Source organism: Microchirus variegatus (assembly GCF_963457635.1).
Source record: "Microchirus variegatus genome assembly, chromosome: 2".
In the NCBI taxonomy this organism is placed as follows: domain Eukaryota; kingdom Metazoa; phylum Chordata; class Actinopteri; order Pleuronectiformes; family Soleidae; genus Microchirus; species Microchirus variegatus.
Genome location: NC_139803.1, coordinates 5,261,054 through 5,280,605, shown reverse-complemented (window position 1 = coordinate 5,280,605; position 19,552 = coordinate 5,261,054). Strand labels below are relative to the sequence as shown.

The 19,552-nt window shown below is 43.1% G+C and overlaps 1 protein-coding gene across 1 annotated transcript; it reads right to left on the bottom strand.

The window, feature by feature from the left end:
- Nucleotides 1-1,408: 1,408 nt before the first annotated feature.
- On the bottom strand, nucleotides 1,409-19,130 carry ltn1 (listerin E3 ubiquitin protein ligase 1). The gene is made up of 32 exons (XM_083908465.1): nucleotides 19,032-19,130; nucleotides 18,596-18,802; nucleotides 18,219-18,317; nucleotides 17,435-17,665; nucleotides 17,305-17,357; nucleotides 17,036-17,216; nucleotides 15,952-16,125; nucleotides 15,615-15,805; nucleotides 14,928-15,075; nucleotides 14,584-14,841; nucleotides 14,171-14,482; nucleotides 13,839-14,057; nucleotides 13,709-13,750; nucleotides 13,427-13,616; nucleotides 12,273-12,512; nucleotides 12,023-12,176; nucleotides 11,788-11,938; nucleotides 11,464-11,668; nucleotides 11,214-11,370; nucleotides 10,829-10,942; nucleotides 9,194-9,321; nucleotides 8,978-9,113; nucleotides 8,739-8,883; nucleotides 8,452-8,665; nucleotides 5,731-5,968; nucleotides 5,579-5,656; nucleotides 5,321-5,507; nucleotides 5,057-5,222; nucleotides 3,802-4,022; nucleotides 2,781-2,975; nucleotides 1,868-2,035; nucleotides 1,409-1,735 (listed from the first exon to the last, which is right to left on the bottom strand). Exons 1-32 carry the CDS (start codon nucleotides 19,071-19,073, stop codon nucleotides 1,673-1,675), a joined length of 5,307 nt encoding a protein of 1,768 aa, XP_083764591.1. The 5' UTR covers nucleotides 19,074-19,130; the 3' UTR covers nucleotides 1,409-1,672.
- Between the last annotated feature and the right edge of the window lie 422 nt (nucleotides 19,131-19,552).

Sequence of the window (19,552 nt, the reverse complement as noted above, 5' to 3'; positions counted from 1 at the left end):
AAATGAGTGTTTATCAAAAGTTTGTGTGTGAACATCCCAACACTGAAGAACTCCAAATAGCTGCAGTTGACTTGGACTGGCTTCAGCCTGAAAAAGCAGCAAACAGGTGAATGTGGTTTTCACTAAAGTCACATGTTAACAATGAAAATCAATGCAGACACATTAAACAGAGGCTCTGTTGACAAGTGCTGTTAACGTCCGTCTGAGGTGATGAAATCACAGGTGAATCCTACTTTACTGCTCTATAAACAAATACACATGGACACCATTTGTCTTTGTTCTAGTGTGTGGATTGGTGTTAAAAAATAACAAAATGAATAGTTCAGTCCACTGGATGGTGCCAAGTGCTCACTTTCACTATAGATATATATATATATATCAAACAAGTAGGGATGAAATGATTACTGAAATATTAAACAGAATCATTTTTGTCTTGTGGATTAAAAAAAAAACAAAAAACAAAAAAAAACATTTGAGAATGATCAATTCCAGGTTTGAGAAACATTGATGAACATTTTTCAAATATTTTCTGGACCAAACAAAGAAAATAATAACATGAACATTTCCTGGATTCTTTGTCTTTCTGTAACAAACAGAAAACTACATCATTTGTATGTGAAGACAAATGAAATAAAAGGTGTTTGTTTACTGTGGAGCAGTGACGTTAGCGTTAGCGTTAGCATTAGCATTAGCAGCAGGTGTCATGTGAACACCTGTGATCAGATCACTTAGGTCGGATGTTAACAACAGTTGTAAACAGAGCGTCAACAGAACATCTAAGAAATGTGTGGATCATTTTTAAGCAGCAGTTACCACATGTTTGTCCCCGCTGCTCCTCGTCCTCCTCCCGGGTGTCTCCTCCTGCTCCTGCTCCTGCTGGCTCCGCATGGCAAACAGGAAGTGGATGATTCCAAATACATTTATGGAGAGGGGACGGAGGGAGGGAATACCACGTTTGTCCACCAGAGGGCAGTTTCAACAGTTGAGCAGCTCTACATTTAAAATCACGTTTTTCCACCAGAGGGCAGTTTCAGCAGTTGAGCAACATTTCATCTACATAATACCACGTTTGTCCACAGGAGGGTAGTTTCAACAGTTGAGCGGCCATAAATGTAATATCAATGTCATATATATATATATATTAATAATAAAGTCTGTATTATAATTTCCCTGTGTATTCTTTATTCGACCACAGTTACAGAATCAGACTTCGTCCATGAATAATAATCATCCAGTTGTATTTTATTGACTTTATTGACTATTGATGATGATCATCATCATCATCATCATATACACTGCAATGCTGTTGTGAAGTGTGATTTAAAATGTGATCCCTATGACGTCAGTCCTCATCAGACATAATCACTCCACGCTCCTAAATATTAGGAAATACTTCTGAAAGCTGTCTTTGGCGTCGCATCATTAGAGACATTCTTTTAGTGACAGGAGAGAGAGTCTGATCAGCTTTGGTCTTCTCAGGTTTGTATTCTCCACACCGGCTCGTTTCAAAAGATAAAAACTAATGAACAGAAAAACATTAGTAAGGATGTAAGATTGTAATGCCAGGTTTCACTCTTCTCCCACTGAGAACAGAAGAGAAAAGACTTGTCATGTGAGAAATTAGAACATTAAGAGAGAAGAGCTTCTCTGCAGCTTCTCTGTGTGAGTTCTTTTAGAAGAAGGTTTCTCTGCACAGTGGACACGTGGACTTGTTGCTGGACGTGAACCATTTGTACTGTAGACAAATGACAACAAAACAACACTTTAAAGTCAGAATATATGAAGCTGCCATACAGTGTAAAGTGTAAAAGTGAATAATTTGACAATCTTCAGAAAAGACAGACTGGCAGAGATGACATAAACTCACCAAACACGCAGAGTGGAACTTCTTCTTGCAGGTTCGACACGCCTTCTTGGGCAGGGAGTAGTTGGAGCCGTGAATCACAGAGAAGCAGATCATGCAATCCTCGATTCCCTCGAAGCGCTTGTCCACGTTGTTCTTCCACAGAGCCAGGCCCTCCATGATGCTGCCGTTCTGAAGACACACACACACAAACAAACACACAAACAAACACACATCAGATCCCTCAACTAGAGGGGTGATAGTCGACGACCACATTTTTATGCCAATTTAAAAGCAAAATTTGCATAGGCAATGAAGGCCACTTTGGACATGTGGTGTGCAGCGGTGACCTTGGAAATAGGTTGAGGTCACCCATCTTCGAACTTATTCAAGATACTTGTAAGAGGCATCCACAGTGCCAGTTTGGCAGCAATACCATAAATATTTGTCAAGTTATCGCATTGACAAGGTTGAAAAGTGCCGGTTTTTGGCTATTTTTCAAGTTTCAAGTGCAGCTGTGACCTTGAAAAGTAGGTCAAGGTCACCCATCTTCGAACTTGTCCAAGATACTTGTAAGAGGCATAGACAGTGCCAGTATGTGACATCAATATGTCGAATATTTGTCAAGTTATCGTGTTGACAAGCTCGTAAAGTGCCGTTTACACATTTCTCACATTTCCCCGCAAAAAAATGCGTAAAAATTCACGAAAAATTCAAAAAAAGGTTTTTGGACAAAACGAAAAAAACGCCTGGAGATATTCACCCACTAAACAATCCTGCAAAATGTGAAGGACGTACGCGCACAGGAAGGTATTCATTTTAGTCCGGACGGACGGAATGACGGTAGGACGTACAGAACGGTGCAAACGCTATATGCTCCGCGTCGATCGTCAAGCGCGGAGCATAAAAACAAACCACAGATCCAGATCCAGCGTACCTGATGTGTGAGGTAAGTGCTGAGCTGCAGCATCCAGTTCCTCCACTGCTGCACGGCCACGCCGACGCGGCGTCCGCTCTCTACGACGATGGAGCCCAGAGGGTAGTTCTGAGGAAGCTGGATCACCAGCTCAATGAAGATGTCGTCCACAGAGTAAGTGGCGATCACCTCACGTGCTGCTGAGCGCGCCTTCACCTGAGGCAGAACATTCATCATGAGACACAGTTTCATCACCACGATTGCTAATTATTCGTCAACCATTTTGATCATCGATAATCGGTTTGAAGCTTTTTTCATGATCAAAACAAGATTTCTGATTGTTTCAGCTTCTTAAATGTGAACATTTTCTTAATTTCTTTGCTCCACATAACAAAGAAATCATTAAAACTGAATCATTTTGGTTTGTGGACAAAACCAGACGTTTGAGAACATCGTCATTTCCAGGTTTGACAAACACTGATCAACGTTTTTTTAACATTTTATGAACCAAACGATGAATTGATTAATTGTTTAAACATAATCGAGAGATGACTCGATGATGAAAATAATCATTAGTTGCAGCACTAAAAGGAGCAGATGTGGCCCGCCACGTAATTTTATGTGGCCCGCGAGTGATTATTTGGTCTTAATAATCTATGTTTAAATCGGTCTATGCTGCTTTAAGGCGTGCGTTGACCATGAACTACATTTCCCACAATGCATGGCGATTGTGTTACCCGCAAAGTAACGGCACCGCCACTAGATCGCAATGCATCATGCGACGAGTGAAATTGAATAAGTAATAAATACAGAAAGTTATTTAGCAATATGCTACAGAGTAGTTACCTTTATATTTGGTGACATTTATTACCCTTTGAGGGTAACCATTATGCTAATGTGGCCTTCAGTGAAAAAGAGTGCGACACCGCTGCATTAGTTCATAAAAGTGACAATCTTCAGCTCCAAAACGTGAAGGGAGCTCAAATAAAATGATTCAGCAATAAGTGAAAAGTCCAGACACGAACAGGAGTTGCCAACTGACCGTCATGCTGTCAAACATCTGCGTGCTGGTGTGGACAGACGAGATCTCCTGAGCCGAGAGGACAGGACTGATGTATCTGATGGTGAACTTCTCCACGGCTAAGCTCACTCGCTTCTCCTGGCCGTTCCACCACAGTCGCACCATGGCCGGCAGGTCCTGCACCGTGCTGTAGTACACGCTGCAGGCCAGGTGGGGGAGCTCCCACTCCACACTGACACTTTCTGCAAGACGGAAACATACAAGAGAACTGAAGGCCACATTATACTTCTCCGCCCGATCAGTAGGGGTCGCTACGCAAGGTTGTTGTGCTTCTGGCTACAGTGAGCAATGGCGTCCGAGAGAGAAAGACTGTTGTTGTTGTTGTTGTTGTTGTTGCTGCTGAGTAACATTGAAACAGTGGCAGTTTCTCACCTGAAATAAATATTTTTCTGTGTCCCGGAACACAGTTTTAAGATAATTTGAGGCCAGAAATTAGCCATTTATAGTCTAAACATGTGCTGTGTGTATTAAGATATGTGGTATTTATAGTTTGGCAGTGACGTTGTCGGCGGTGATCAGCTCCGCCTCTGTGGACGCTCGGTACGCACTGTGAGCCAACACAGAGCAGCGTTATCTCGGCCTGTCCTGAGGACCAATCACAGCCCTTGCCGTCCCAGTTGTCCCTTGAGCCGCAGCTACGCGGCTGAGACACAAATAGACCGCGGGACGCTAAATATGCTAATAATTCTGATATGTTCATACTCAAAACGAACGGAGCAACCTTACCTTACAGTTTTTAAGTGATATGCCATGTTTGTAGTAGAGCTATTTGTAGTAAAGCAAACTGTCGCCCGCAAAGTTTGCGTTTTTTTTTTTTTTTTAACCGTCATCTACTTTTTAAAAATGTCTTTGACATGGATGTGACAGGAGGACTGACTGTAGCCTCAAATGAAACGTCTTCACGTCCAATTAATGGCAACGCTAATCTGTCTGTCGCTCATGAGCCACCGAGCGACAACAACCCACTGGGCTGGACTAAACCAAAATAGTGGAAAACAAGGGGGGTGTTCTCTGAAGACACGTTGTTACCTGTGAAACACGGGTGCTCTAAAACACCCCCATTAGCACTTGGTACTTTCCTCCTAATGAAATTCACCATAAAAATAAATAAAAAAAATTAGTCGACCAGTTGACTTTGACTTTACAGCCCTAATACTGTGGCCTTAAGTGTGTGTCACTTTCACATGCAGGTGTAGAGAGAGTGTGCAGTACTCACTGTCAACAGCCAGAGACAGAGCTTCTGTAAAAAAGGTTTTGGTCTCCTTTGACTCCGCCCCCTGACCGGGAAAGACGGGCGTCTCAGGCATCAGTTTGAAGAGGTGAAGGAGGAGTTTGTTTAAGGAGCAGCTTCTCTTCAGATGCTGAGCGTAATGAGCACGCAGCTGGACATAAATAAATATAGAGGAGCAGTCGGTAACAGAACAGAATCACAGAATATCATACAGGCGACATCTGACGTTACTCTGAAGACTTGACTCACGTGGGAGGGCGAGGATTTAAAGAAAGTCAGGAGTAGCTTCCAGGCGAGCAAGTATCCCAGAATACAGGAGTGCTCCACACTGAGAGGCTGCACCACGGCAAACTCTCCGACCTGAACCCCTGACAGGATGTTATCACACAGCTCCTCACAGGTGGACAGGATGGACATCAGAGACTCTGGAGGAGAACTGAACACAACACAATCATTTAAAAAACATCATCTCTAACAAAAACGGCGGTTTCCATCGGTTTAACTCACAGACACGGCTCGTCTCCGTCATCGTCCGACTTGCTGTTGTCTCCTTCTCCGTCACACTCAGGCAGCTGAGGCATCACCCTGTATGAACAACAAGTTAGTACGTAAGTTTACCGATCTACTTTTAACGAACGCACTTCAACGACATGCCTTACTTTTCCAGAAGCTGGTAAACGGTGACCTGCAGAGGCCTGGCCTTAAACAGCAGCATAGGACACAAGGTGTTGAGGAGGGTCTGGAGGGGCTCGGGCAGGTTGGTCTTCTGGTCGGCGATGAACCGTGGAGGAAGGGAGTTGTGAGTGAGCTGCTGCACAGGAACATACGTCAGTGCTAAACCCACCGACTGCAGCACTGACAGAGGGAACGCGGGGTCATCCGGCTCAGGGAAGGCATCTGCATGCAAAACAGAGAAAAAGACAAAAAGGGAATATGAAGCAGGAAATCAGCACAGAGAAGCCCGGGAAAAAGGACTTTGCTGGTTCCAAAAAGACTTCAAATAGTCAAATAGTGGATTTATAACATCAGTAAACATCTTACTAAGTCGTTAATGGTCTCAACTGCGATGGTCAGGTCTTCTTTAATAGTGTGATTGACAGCTAGTATCAGCCAATAGGTGCCTGGATGCAAATGAAGTCTTAGGGTGAATTCCAATTCCTAACTTAACCCTCAATCTTAACCCTCAATCTCAAAAATGCGTGCTCACCTCTAGTCCAAGTGCTGTCCTGATTCTCAGAAAAATTAAGTTGAGGGCCAAGTTTAAGGGCTGTATCGCCCTCAATATTGAGATTTTCCGAGACCACCCTAAGGAGCAAGGGCTACCCAGAATGCATTGCGTGTTTTGCCATAACAAAGATGGCGCCGAAAACAGCGAAACGAGTGCGATACAAATGAAGTATTTCTTTGTTAATGGAGATATAAAAATGATGAAAACCATTGTATTATCTTAGTTTAGGCCCTGGCAATGTAAATGTGTTCTTCTTCTTCTTCTTTTTTGGAGTTGACAGACTGGACGCAGCTTTGGCGTTATTCTGCCCCCTACAGTCTGAAGACGTATCTGCATTTAAGGGGTGTCCCATTTCTAAGTGACAAAATAACCCTCAACACTTGGTTTTGAGGCCAGTTAAGATTAAGGGTTGAGCTTGAGGGTTAAGATAGGAATTGGAATTGGCCCTAAATATCACGGTGCAACAACCAGGGTCTCTGCAGGTTTCTCTGCAAGTCAAATTTAAGACTTTTTAAGACTTTTTTAAGACTTTTTTAAGACCATAATGAACACAATTTAAGACCCATTTGGCAAAAAGTACAAAAGACATGAAGGAAATTTAGAGCCACAAATCGTTGATCTTGCACTTACTCATCTTATGCAAGCAATTCAGCTCGATAAATTGTCACTGGGCAGCACAGGTTGCCTACTTTAGTTCTGTGTTGTAGTTATGTTATCGGCATCCTCAAAAATAGAAACATTTCAAAGCGAGACTGAAGTTTATGCATGTTTTAAATAAAAGTAACGTAAATAGATTTTTAAGACCTTTCTAAATTGTATTTAAGACCTTTTAGGAGATTTTAGGACAATTTTAGGAGACATTTTAAGGCCTTAAATTCAAATTATATGATTTAAGACTTTTTAAGACCCCACGGATACCCTGAACAACTGTCATGGTGCCAGTCAAACTGCTGAAGTCAATGCTTCAAAATTGTTTTGCTCTGGTGAACACACACATCCGTTAAAGAACACATCATGTGTTTTCTGGGCGTGTCCACATCATATCAAGAGGAAAATATGTCAACAAGGTTACAGTCTTCTGATACACCGGGCTTTGTCGACACATGCATGGAGTGTCAAAGCTGTTGTGAGGGATCTGCAGTGCACACATTTTTAGATGCTGAACAGCCTCTAAGGAACTTCATCAAATACACGTTCATTTAGCACCAGGCTCATTGCTAAAGAAAAGCAAGACAAGTCCAGGGTGCGTACACTTTTTTAGCAATAGTTTTCCATGACTTTTCAATGACTTTTCCATAACCTTTCATTGACTTTCCAAGACCGAATATCAGTTTTAGATTAATGTCCATTTGTTAAGACTTTGGTAAAATAGAAAAACATATGCAGTTTGTTGCGACACGTCTTTCATTATCAGCATCTTCCACGTCCGTGGTCTGCGTCTTTCAGTAGCCAAAGTTTAAAGCTCTCCTTAAAAAGCCACTCTGTTGTAACTTTCTTTCATACTTTTTGAGTAATGCTTTAAGTAATGGTTAAAAGAGATGAAGTGGTTGTATTCTGTAAGGGCTTTTTTGTTGTTCACATTTTGGTTCACGCCTGCAGTATACACTTGCAGCCACTGTGTGGCATCGTTTGCATGTGAATTGTTGTCCCCTATATGCGTCTCCTTTATTTACCTCCGACTAAGAACGCCCCCGGAAGTGTGTTTTTAGCTTCTCCGTTAGCTTTTGTGTTAGCCAGCGTACGCCTTATTTGCATAGACGCAGTTAGATCATATCACACTCGTTGAAACCACACTTTCCTGGCATTTTGTCGTTGAATAGAGCATCTCAAAATCCATGTGAGGACTGGAGGGTCGCTAAGCACGGCGCCAGTGTTCTGCTTGTTTCAGCTTGACACTTCCGTGTCAATTTAAATTTTGATCGCACATTACATCATTTTATTTATGTTTTACGCATCCAAAATATTATCCATGCAATATTTCCATGACTTTTCCAAAACTTTACAGGAAATTTAGTTTGTCATTAACTTTTCAAGGACCTAGGAAATGCATTTTCGATTTCCAAAACTTTTCCAGGTTTTTCATGACCGTACGAACCTTGCAAGTCAACTTTTGTTCTTTCCTTGTTTCAGTGATTGTCAAAAAAAATCTCACCTGTAATACTAACGGGCAGAGGCAACATCAGGTTGTAGATTCCCTCGATAAAGAAGTCTTTCCACTCCACAGTCAGTTCTGAGGGCAGCTTCTCCACAGTGTCGGGTGAGGGCGACGCAAAGAAGTGGTTCAGCTTCACGATCAGAGCAGTGTTCTCGCACACAAAGAGCTGCACCCATGGGTTCCACAGGCTGCTCACATTCTCACTGGCGGTCTGGAAAATAACAGGTAAAGATAAGCAACAGCTAGAAGCCACTGGAGCACAGGGTGTATGATGTTCATCTCACCTCTAACCAGGCTAACATGGAGCAGAGCAGGAAGTCCCACTGACTGTTACCAAGAACTGTGGGACAGTGAGTCACCAGCCACGACAGGAAACGCATCATCTCCACGGTCAAGTTCAACTGCTCAGCTGTGGCTTCAGACAGATCACTGAGAGACACAAACGTGTGTGTGTGTGTGTGAATCACTAGAACAATAAGAATACATGGTGTTGATGGTTCGGTTGATAATATCATAATATTACCTGCCGAAAAGGAACCAGTCCTCCTTGCTGTTCCTCCACTCCATCATCGTGGCCAGGATCGCCTGCAAAATCTCCTCCTCGACGTCTGTGTTGGCTTTAAGGCAGCACAGCAGCACCACCAGACACCCATACACATCTGTGACACACAGACACACATTGTCATTAGTTTAAGTTTAAAGAACTGCAATAAAGAGGTATGTGTGTGTGTTTTCTTACTTTCATCCTGCTGCCAGTTGATGATTGCAGCCGTAGCCAGAGTTACGAGAGTTTCTCTGTCTTTCACGGTCATGGTCGGGCAGAGCACCTGCAGCGTACTCAGTTTGCTTTGAGACACTGGAAACCAACTGAGCACACAGAGAGAATTTTAAACAAACAGAGGCAAGAAATGCTTTTATTGTTAAATGAAAAACAGAAGAAAGACAAGTACAGGTACAACTTAAGGCCGCAGTATACTTCTCCCACTGCATAATGCGTTATCCGACCGCGTAACCACAGAGACCCCTCGAGCCTTCATACTTCTCCGTCGTGGTGCCGGATACGCACTGCAATTTCCCGTCCGATCAGTAGGGGTCACTACGCAAGGTTGTTGTGAAACAGTGTCCGTTTCTCACCTGAAATAAATATTTTTCTGCCCCGGAATGCAGTTTTAAGATCATTAGAGGTGAGAAAGTAGCCATTAAGGGCCTGATTTACTAAGATTCCAAATAGAGAGCGCTAAATTGCGTGCGCGAGCATAAAGACTGCGCCTGCTACTTGATTACATTTTTGCGGGTGAACTACTAAGATTGCGACCGTAATTGCGGCACAGCTGACGTTCTGCGATGAGCAGATAACTGAGATCGAGGCATTTATGACATCCTTGTTCCCCGGGTCCATAAGACGTTTTTATATTATTATTATTTTAATCCTGCGTCAGTATTTTGAACAGCTCCATCATTACCTGACGTATCAAACAAAGAAAACTATGGACTATGGATGTTGCCGTAAAAAAAAAGAAGAAAAGAAGGTGCTGCGCTCTTCTCCTGACACACCTGCAGCTCACTGACAGCTGCCAGGGGGCGCTCTGCTGTTTCTCTCAAGATTACACATAGGTCTACTCTCTATGGATGAGTGACTAGTTTGTCAATAAGTAAGAAAAAAAATAAATAAAAAAATAAAAAATAAAAAAAATAAAATAAATAAATAAATAAATAAATAAATAAAGCGGATCATCACAACAGCTTTTTAGTCCCAGTCCGTCCCTGGTTTCCTCTGTGTTCATTCAGTCAGGCTGAGTTTCCATTACGCGTGCCAACAGCCTCTGATCTGACGTCAGAGGCGACGGGACAATCGATAGATACATTAAATAGTGATAGAGATAAAATAACATATTTACATTTTCTCCTCCCATCACACGCAGAATTGCGTGTAAACCCCCACATTGCATATGCATTAAGGCAAGAACGCTAAATGGGTTGCGAGTGCTATTTTGCCCGTCTGAGGGACACACTCCTCGTTGCGCCCTGTTAGTAGATCAGCATCAACGCAAATCTACTGATGTGTGCAAACTGGATTGCACACGTTTTTGCACACGCAAAGCTTTAGTAAATCAGGCCCTTAGAGTCTAAACATGTGCTGTGTGTATTAAGATATGAAGTATTTATAGTTTGGCAGCGACGTTGTCGGCAGTGATCAGCTCCGCCTCTGTGGACGGCACAGAGCATCGTTATCTCAGCCTGTCCTGAGGACCAATCGCAGCCCTTGCCGTCTCCGTTGTCCCTTGACTGAGTGACGGACACTTCAAAAATATTTTGTGCACCTGTAGACGACGGAGAGGCTCTCCATCAGGAGTATAAATTGGGCTTTACTGACCTGTCCACAGAGCTGTAAAGCTGCCTCACAGTTCCAATGCATGTGGTTGCCAAGTTGTTGGTGTGGATGTAGTTTTCAAGAGTGAGAGACCAAAGCCCGCCGTCCTCCATTGACCTACAGGATAACAACACAGTGCATGGTTTATTGAGTGGATATGGTTTCAATGTATCATACGGGGGGGGAGGGGACAATACGAGTCCAGACTTAAGATCTGCTCATGTAGAAAACCATAATAAGGCTAGACAACATGGCCAAAACATCAGTCCCTATCAATTAAACCACAATAAAACGTCAGGTCATTTAAGATTGAGTTTTGCTCCTAAAGGTACATCGAAGAAAAGAGTTAAAAGTGATGATAATCCAGTTTGTTTTAGTCAAAAATCACCTCGAGTAGAGCGTCTCCAGCAGACCGGTGACTGCAGCCTGACGGTGAAGTCCCTCTGACAGACCACAGTCACTCAGTAGATTGTGATAAGCAGACAATAAAGAAGGACTGTAGGCACTTTCCTGACACCACTGCAGAGCATACAGCAGCTCTGAAACTGTCAAACCAAAACGTACACAAATATGTTTCATCAAAGTGACATTCATCTAAAATCATGAACATAAAAACAGTCGTCTGTGTGCATGCATACCTGTGAGTTTAAGTAACGTCAGGTGTGACTGTGTCTTCTCGAGTTCACATGGTTGGTCTACAACAGTCCTGACCACCTTCCCTAACAGAGCACAGGTACATAAATGGGCCGGCACCACGTTTGGCTCCATAAACCTCTGCATGTCCACGGAGGGGTTTTTACAAACTGCTCTGTGACGACTGGACAGTAACGGTGTTTTGATCCACTGAAAATGAGAGAAAAAAAGTCACATGGACGTCTCCACAGCTCCAGGACCAAGACCAGGACCTGCACTACCAGGACCAAGACCAGGGCCTGCACTCAGGGTGACGATCGGTGACTCACCTGAGGAGGTAAGGCCTGTCTGATTCTTGTCCACTCAGTCTCACTCGGCATCAACAGGGTAAAGAATTGAGTGATGAATGAGGAGTCTTCATGGCAGACGGAGATGATCGTCTCCACGAGGCTCTCTATGGCCATCACAAGAACCTGCAAACTAAAGAATATAATCCAGGGAATGTCAGATTGGTTGCACACACACACACACACGGAAACTGGAGAAAAGGATGTTTTCTGTTACCTTTTAATATCCAGAGATGTGGTGAGGAGTTTGTTTCTCACCCAAACAGCCACACTGTGCAGGAAACCGCCTTCCTTGACCTCATATTCAGAGTGCTGGAACAATGACCGAACCCCAGCAACACACACGTTCCTCAGCTTATCCAGCAGTGAGTCTTTAAAAGCATTATCAACACTAATGAGATCCTCGGTTAACCTGGCAGAAATCACACGTCATAAATATGACACAGAACTGTGTTATGTGTACATACCAGACAAGTGAGTGTGAGTTTGATCCTGGGCAGTGAGCTGGAAAACACTGAGCAGGAGTTCTTCAGCAGACAGGAGGAGAAGACAGTCTTGTACCGAGGAGAAGAAGGTGGAGGCTACGTCACAGATGAAGGAGATGAGCGGATCCATGTTGCCTGAATCTGACAGACTCTTTGTCTCAGACAGTGTAGCGTGAAGCTTCTCCAGGATCTTCTCCATGTACACCTCCCCGATCAGTGGCTCTGTGAACAATATGATGATTGTACAGTTAGGTGAATGTTAATGAAAACATCTACATATCTGTGTGTGTTAGGGCTGTAACGATACACAAACTCACAAACAAAATAAAGGAATAACCAAAGATTTCTCTCTTTTCTGTAACAAAATAATACTGTTGAAAAGTACAAAGTAAATGATCAATCAGACTGGGATTTGTCCCCAAAGCATGCTGGGAAGTGTAGTTCTTCATGAGACGCAGTTTTGTTCCAGTGGAAATAACTTGTTTTGATAAACAGCAAAGGTAAGACAATATTTCCGCTTGTATTTCTTGAAAGTCAGTTGTTGTTTTGCTCTTATTTTGGGGCTGGATCCGAGAATCTTGTTCGTAGAGTAATAAAAACGGTACCGTTAAAATCTGTGAATTCTCCGCTGTTTACATAATCACGCTGACGCTACGGTGCCGCTTTTCAATGTGTGCGCTGGAACAGGTTTTTATTCCGCTCCTGCGGGTTTGATCCATCGGTGTTTTAACTGTGTTTGGTGAACATAAGAATGGTTTATATGAGCTTTTAGCTGAGTTTTTGACCTTTCTGTGAGTATGCAGCATGTCTGTGTTTGTATAAGTTAGACATGGTTTTATGACGCTTTTGTCGCTGCGTACATCAGTAAAGAAGAGATTAACGCGATTAAAAAACATAACGCGTTAATGATGACAGTAATTCATTAATCACAATTAATGCGATAATTTGACACCCCTAATAAAAATAAGTTTGGTAGCACTAACAGCTCATATCATGTAGCTGACTGGAAAAATAACTGGGAGTAAGAAAGGGCGACTATGTTTTCTCAGATCGTGACACAGGTTCGTGGCTCTGAGTATCACAATTTCGATTTTGATACGCATATCGCTACAGCCCTAGTGTGTGTGTGTGTTCACCGTTATTGTGGTGTTGAGAGAGGACCAGGCTGATCAGCGTCCAACTATGGCTGCTTGTAGAAGACGTAGAGCTGGGAGGACAGCGTCCCACCCTGCACAGCTCTTCAGTCAGTCCCAGGAGCTGCTCACCAAGAACTGAACCTTTAAGCCAATCCCGACAGCTCTTCAGAGTCTGAGGATCTGCACAGGCCTGACAAAGGACAGGAAGGAGAGTGGCACTGACTGTTATGACAACTAGTTAAGAAAAATGATTTAAGTGTGTGTAATGTAAACGTCTCATACCCTCTGAATAATCTGCAGGATAATTCTCCACGGTAAATTCATCTAGAAAGCAGAGAAAAGATCATGTATGTGAGCAAAAAGAACAACAAAAAGAAGTTGGATTTAAAGCTACATGAGAGCTCTGGGTTACCGTGGTGATGTGGTTCAGTATTCTTGTGGTGTCCTGGTGGCTGCAGCAGTGGAGTGAGCTGAAAACCATCTCCACCAGGTGCTGCGTGTCCCTGCGGTCCTTCTCACTCAGCCACACCATCACTCGCTCCAGAAGGAACTCAACCGCTGGATTTTTCCAGTTCAAATCGTCTCTGTGCTCACTTTCCTTTGTTGTTCTGTCGTCCACATTGACCAGCGTCTAAGACGGGAACAGGTCACACGTTTGGCTCTTTAAAAATATGACTTTATGGGTTTGTCATTATAACATTGAAAGGCTCTCGCTTTTGTCTCGAATTGTCAAAGTGAACTTACATTGAAGACCCTTGGTGTGTGGAAGGAGCGTAGGAGAAGGGAGAGAAAAACGAGATGTCTCTCTGAGTTTCTCTCATTGACATGCACCAAGCACAGCTGAGCCAGCTGGCACACAACATCCTCAAAACGCTGGGTCTGCAGGGAACCGAGAGCTTTCTCATCCACGGGCTCTGACGGCGTCTGCACAGGCTTCTCGACATCACCGCCCTCTACACCAGGTTTGTCATTGTCTTCAGGCTGAGAGAAACAGATCCTGACAGATTTCTTCTTCTGGACGTGCTTTTTGTTTCCTCTCTCAGGATAGTGCATCACCTGCAGACACAGGAGTAGATTTATTTAAGAGTCTTGCATTTGCTGTGTCCTTATCGTCAACATTCAGGCGACATGATGTCTGAACCAGTGATAAAACTCACCTGCAGCATGGTGGCTATGCCCTCTAAGGCCTGTGGATCTGCTTCCTCACTGTCAACATAACGCACAAAGAGAAGACCAAGCTCCTCCCAGAAGTCTGCCAGAAGCTCTTGAAAGACATCCTTGGTGTCCTTTGTTTCACCTTCATCAAGTAAACCTGCCCTCTTCTCCCAAGAAATCAACATCTCAGTGACCAAAAGGAAGAGAGGACCATTCTGAAGTAAGGGATTTCCAAGAGCCTTTTCAAGTAGAGGTAGGAGCTGCAAAAAGACAAATACAAGAATTTGACAATGTGGACACGTCGGTTTCACAGAAAGATAATGTGAGTAATTATACGTGATCCCACCTGCTGAGAAATGAGCATGGTCCTTATTTTTCCCTGATCCTCCTCTTGTTGGGTATTGTGCAGCATGCAATACCTCAAGCACTCAACAAACGACGTCACAATGACGGCACTTTCTGTTGGACTTGCTGCTGCGCGCTCACTGGAGAGGCTGAGACGGACATGACAGTCAGTGTAAAGCAGGAGCAACATCAAAACTTTACCAAAGGTAACAAGTGTCATACAGTTGAAAAATCAGGGATTAAAATCACTGGATGGGAAGATCAGAAAGAGAAAAATACTAAATCTGATAAATCAAAATATCCTGCAAAGACTACATTTTTTTAATAAAAATCAACATTTCATGTTGTATGACTTTTATTTCTTATTAGAGAAGAGTATTTGTTACATAGATGGAGAATCACATCTGTGTAATTGCTTAAAAATGCAAGCTGGTAAATAAATCAGCACAAAACAGCGTTGTAGTTTAAAATTGTAATATTAAACTGATCAGTATGCAATGAACAATGATTCTGCTAGGACAAAAATATATTTATAATGAAATGACAATGAGTCAACATCGCAATACAATGAACTGAAGCCTTTTCTACGTGTTTTAGAGATCCAGAAAATAACAGTTCATGTTTCATGTTTAAAATTTGGTAAATGATCAAAATTGACTGATTGCATCATGATGCAATAACACGTTACCCTTGTGTGATGGAAGTAAAGAAGGTGGCGTAGAAGTCCAGGGTTTGATCAGTGACTTGTTCAGGCAGTTTGCTGAGAAGTGGCATCATGTTAGGGTGCAGAGCTTTAGCCATGCCTTTACCACCATCTTTGAGCAAAGCCCAAAGTTTAGGCAGGAAACCCTTCTTTGCATTCACATGTGTCCAGCAATCCTAGAATAGAAACAGGGGCATCGAAGATGGGATAGAAATCAAATGTGTTAAATAAACTGGCTCAGTGCACCATTATCATTGGTACTTCATACGACTGGCATTATGTGTTTTATGTAAAATATAAATAAATACAACGAATAGCTCACCGGGACTGTCGACACAACATGAAGAACAGCTTCCCACACAGGAGGCAACACTAAAGGATCCGTGTCGTCGATGCTGAGCAGCACAGCCGGGCAGAGTCGAGCTGCTTCAGCCTGAACGATTGTTGGAGTGAACTCAGACAGAGCACACACCATCTCGAAAAACGCCCCTCGCACCTGCACAGTAACAGTTAATATAGCAATTAGAGGAACGCCATGGGAATTTGGAATTATAGGGGAACCTGGTGGCCTCGTCATTGTGAGATTATTACACATAGAAAGTATTATTTTACTTGATTTATATTTAATTGTGTACACCATACCAAATGGAGAAATTCATAATGTATTATTTTAAAGGTCACATAGAGTGGTCCTGTTGCACATATATGTTAGTTATGGAGGTCTACTTACATATATTAACTTTTTTTATGGTCAAAAACCTCCTAGTTGCTGTAAACGAGCCGATTGAAATCCTCTTTTCTGACGCTGTTCTTCAGCCGCGATGTTGCAGAGTGAACTTTCACCCCCAGAAGACAGAGTGTTGTGATTGGCCAGTACTATTCAGCAAATCCGCTCTCAGAAGCGCAGCTCCCCCCTCTGGAACGGTGGATGCACTGCTCCTCATTATGAAAACATTGTTTAAACAGTGTTTAAAAATAGCTTCTTCACGACTCCCCGCCGCAGTCTCTTTGACGACCTTTGACCCGGAGTCAGACCCAGAGTCAGAAGACACTGTCGTTCGTGAAACACCTCCACAACGGAAGTTATTCTTCTTCTGCGGTTCAATGTACACAACCGGATGTGCCCGGACTAGTGCCCGGACTAGTGCCTGGAGCAGGAGGATCTGCTGTTCAGGAGAACCGCTGTTTATGTAAGCGGACCGGGTTTTTTCAGAGATCTCGCTGAGCCCCGAGATTACAATAAACACAGCGTTCTCAGCAATGGCTGAACTGTTTGTTTAGAAACTTCAGGGCTTCATAAACAAGGTAATGACGCAGATACACACCAAAAAAACAGCGTTAATCGGAACTTCTGGTCTAGGCCCGCTTTAAGACGGGCAGTTTACAGTCCAGTCAGGGGCTCATACCTGTGGTGTCTTGTGTTTGCTGTATTTCCAGAACTTGCCAGCGTTCATTAGATGTCCTAGTCTTTGCTCCAGGGCCGTTCTGTCGCTCTGAACAAGCAGGGAGAGCAGCCTCTTCACCCCGAGCAGAGAACTGGTCAGCATACGCAAATATTTGGCTTCTCTCTCCTCATGTGTCACAATTCTGGAAAACAAGGGGAAGCAGTGCCTGAGCAGAACCGCTAATATCATTCATCATCGTTGTGCATGAGCTAACATAACTGTTAACTTACTGTGGATCACTCAGTGTTTCTGCAGTGTCCTTTAACAAAATATCTTGAAGTACCTACAGAATAAAAAAAAATAATATTAGATCACAGCTCACACTCCTTTATCTGCACCAAAGCCATCATGCCTACTCACCATAAGGATCTCCTCCTTGCAGAAGCTCAGGGCCTCTGGCTGTTTAGGGGGTGAGAACGCCGCCTGAAAGGCCTGGCACGCAGCAGAGGCTGCAGGTGTGTAAGTGTCACACTGGGACAGGATCCAGTGGCCCATCAAGCTCTTCAGAAAGGGGGCCAAGCTCCTACGTACTTTCAGCACCAGCTGCTCAAAAGCCTGCTGCGTCGCCTCCCTGATCCGCCGGTCGTGATCCTGACAAATGATGATGATGAAGACAGAATTATCATAATGTGCACACTGTAAACATGAGCAGTCACACACAGTATGTATACAGTTGCTTTCAGCATGATGCATGCACTAAACTTCCAACATTCTCCAGAGATTGCGCTAGTGAACAAAAATGTTGACTGGACATTCTGAGCAGATTCTCCTGCCTCAAAAAATGTGTGTAGTTGAGTTATTTTCCATTAAGAATTAGTAGTAATAGTGTTTAATCAGTAAAGAATTAGTAATTATTGACACACACACCAGTCAGTTACAGTGAAATTGTCCTCTGAATTTAACCCATCCTTATTACACACCAGTCGTGAACACACACGCCGGGCACAGGAGAAGTGGGCAGCACTTATCTGCACCAATGGGGGGGATTGGGTGCCTTGCTCAGGGTCACCCAGCACTTGATCCATCCCCAGATTGAACCATCAACCTTCCAGTTCCAAGCCCAATTCCTTTCCTCTTGGCCATGGGAAGCCATGGTCTCCCCTCACTGTCCCCTGAATGGTTATTGACTGTGTGATCAGCCTACCATTGATATCTTGCAGTAAATCCTTGGCCAGTACGGCAGGACCCCTTTAACTTCTGTGGCGTCCCGTTCCTGACACATGGATCCAAAGTCCTGCACAGCCTGAGACGAGTACACACCATCAATACATAGATATCAGCAAAACACACACATACACTCAGCCTAAAACACTCAATTAGACACTGCCTTTCACTTTAATGTTATTTTAAATATCAGGTAGTTGCACAGATGTTCACTTTGTGAGGAACATCTGTTCGACCATGAAGCAGATGGGCTACAGCAGCAAAAATCACAACACTGTGTACCTAATGAAGTGGTCAGTGAGTGTGCAGACACGTTCATAGTTTTAGTGTACAATGACAAACGTATGTAAACTTTACTTTCAGTCTGGTGACAACATCCCTCTTGGACAGTTTCCTGAGCACCAGGCGGAAATCAGCATCTACCAGGTTGTCTATCTCCTCCGCGCCGTGGACAGCGGGGACGTAACTCAGCTCCGAGGTCACCGTCGTATCGAAGCCCACAAACCCAGGTATGACACCACCTTCCCGGGTGAGTACGTCAGCAGCACGGCCGCTACTTGATGGCTAGGAGCAAGAAAGAAAGTTAACTAATAAGACGAACAACAACAAAAGTAATACCGTCGGTATCTTAGTTAACATATAGGGTGTAATAATAATATAATTACACAGTGACTGTCAGGAAGCGTAACTTGTAAAAACACTAGAGAGCGCTATACCACATGTAGCGTGCTAGCTCCTAAAGTACGTGTTAGCGTTTGCTAAAGGAGCTATTGCTAGCATTAGAATCACTTACCCGAACATTTCCTTTCGTCCGCTGTTTATTCTTTCCTCCCATGGTTACGTGTTTGATGTAAAAGTCCGTTTTTGTTCGTGACTTTTGTTGTTATTCGTGTGACTGAAACGACTCATGGATACGTAACACAATTGTCCACTTCCTGTATCCGTATTTCAAAATAAAACGTCACCCCCTGACCATGAATGAGTCATGTTCTTCCTTTGTCAATGTTTCTGAACTGTTTTCAATAAAGTTAAGAAAGAGGGGGAAAACTGTACAATGAGCGGTGCAATGTTGCCCTCTGCTGTTCGAAGTTCTTTACTACAGTTCTCCAATAGGCTTTGTCGAACACAAATAATGCATGATTTTTGTAGATATTAACAATAGATATATTCAATATTTTGTAGATATTAACAATATGTATATTAGATATTTTGTAGATATTAACAATACATATATTAGATATTTTGTAGATATTAACAATATATATATAATATATTTTGTAGATATTAACAATATATATATATATATATTAGCTA

Excerpts from the sequence above, each read along its gene's own strand:
- ltn1 (XM_083908465.1), bottom strand. The coding sequence starts at position 19,073 with ATGGGAGGAAAGAATAAACAGCGGACGAAAGGAAATGTTCGG. Across the intron at positions 17,358-17,434 it reads GCAAGGAGGAGATCCTTATG|GTACTTCAAGATATTTTGTT; the intron begins GTGAGTAGGCAT and ends TTTATTCTGTAG. Across the intron at positions 12,177-12,272 it reads AACTCACACTCACTTGTCTG|ACTCACTGCTGGATAAGCTG; the intron begins GTATGTACACAT and ends ATGCTTTTAAAG.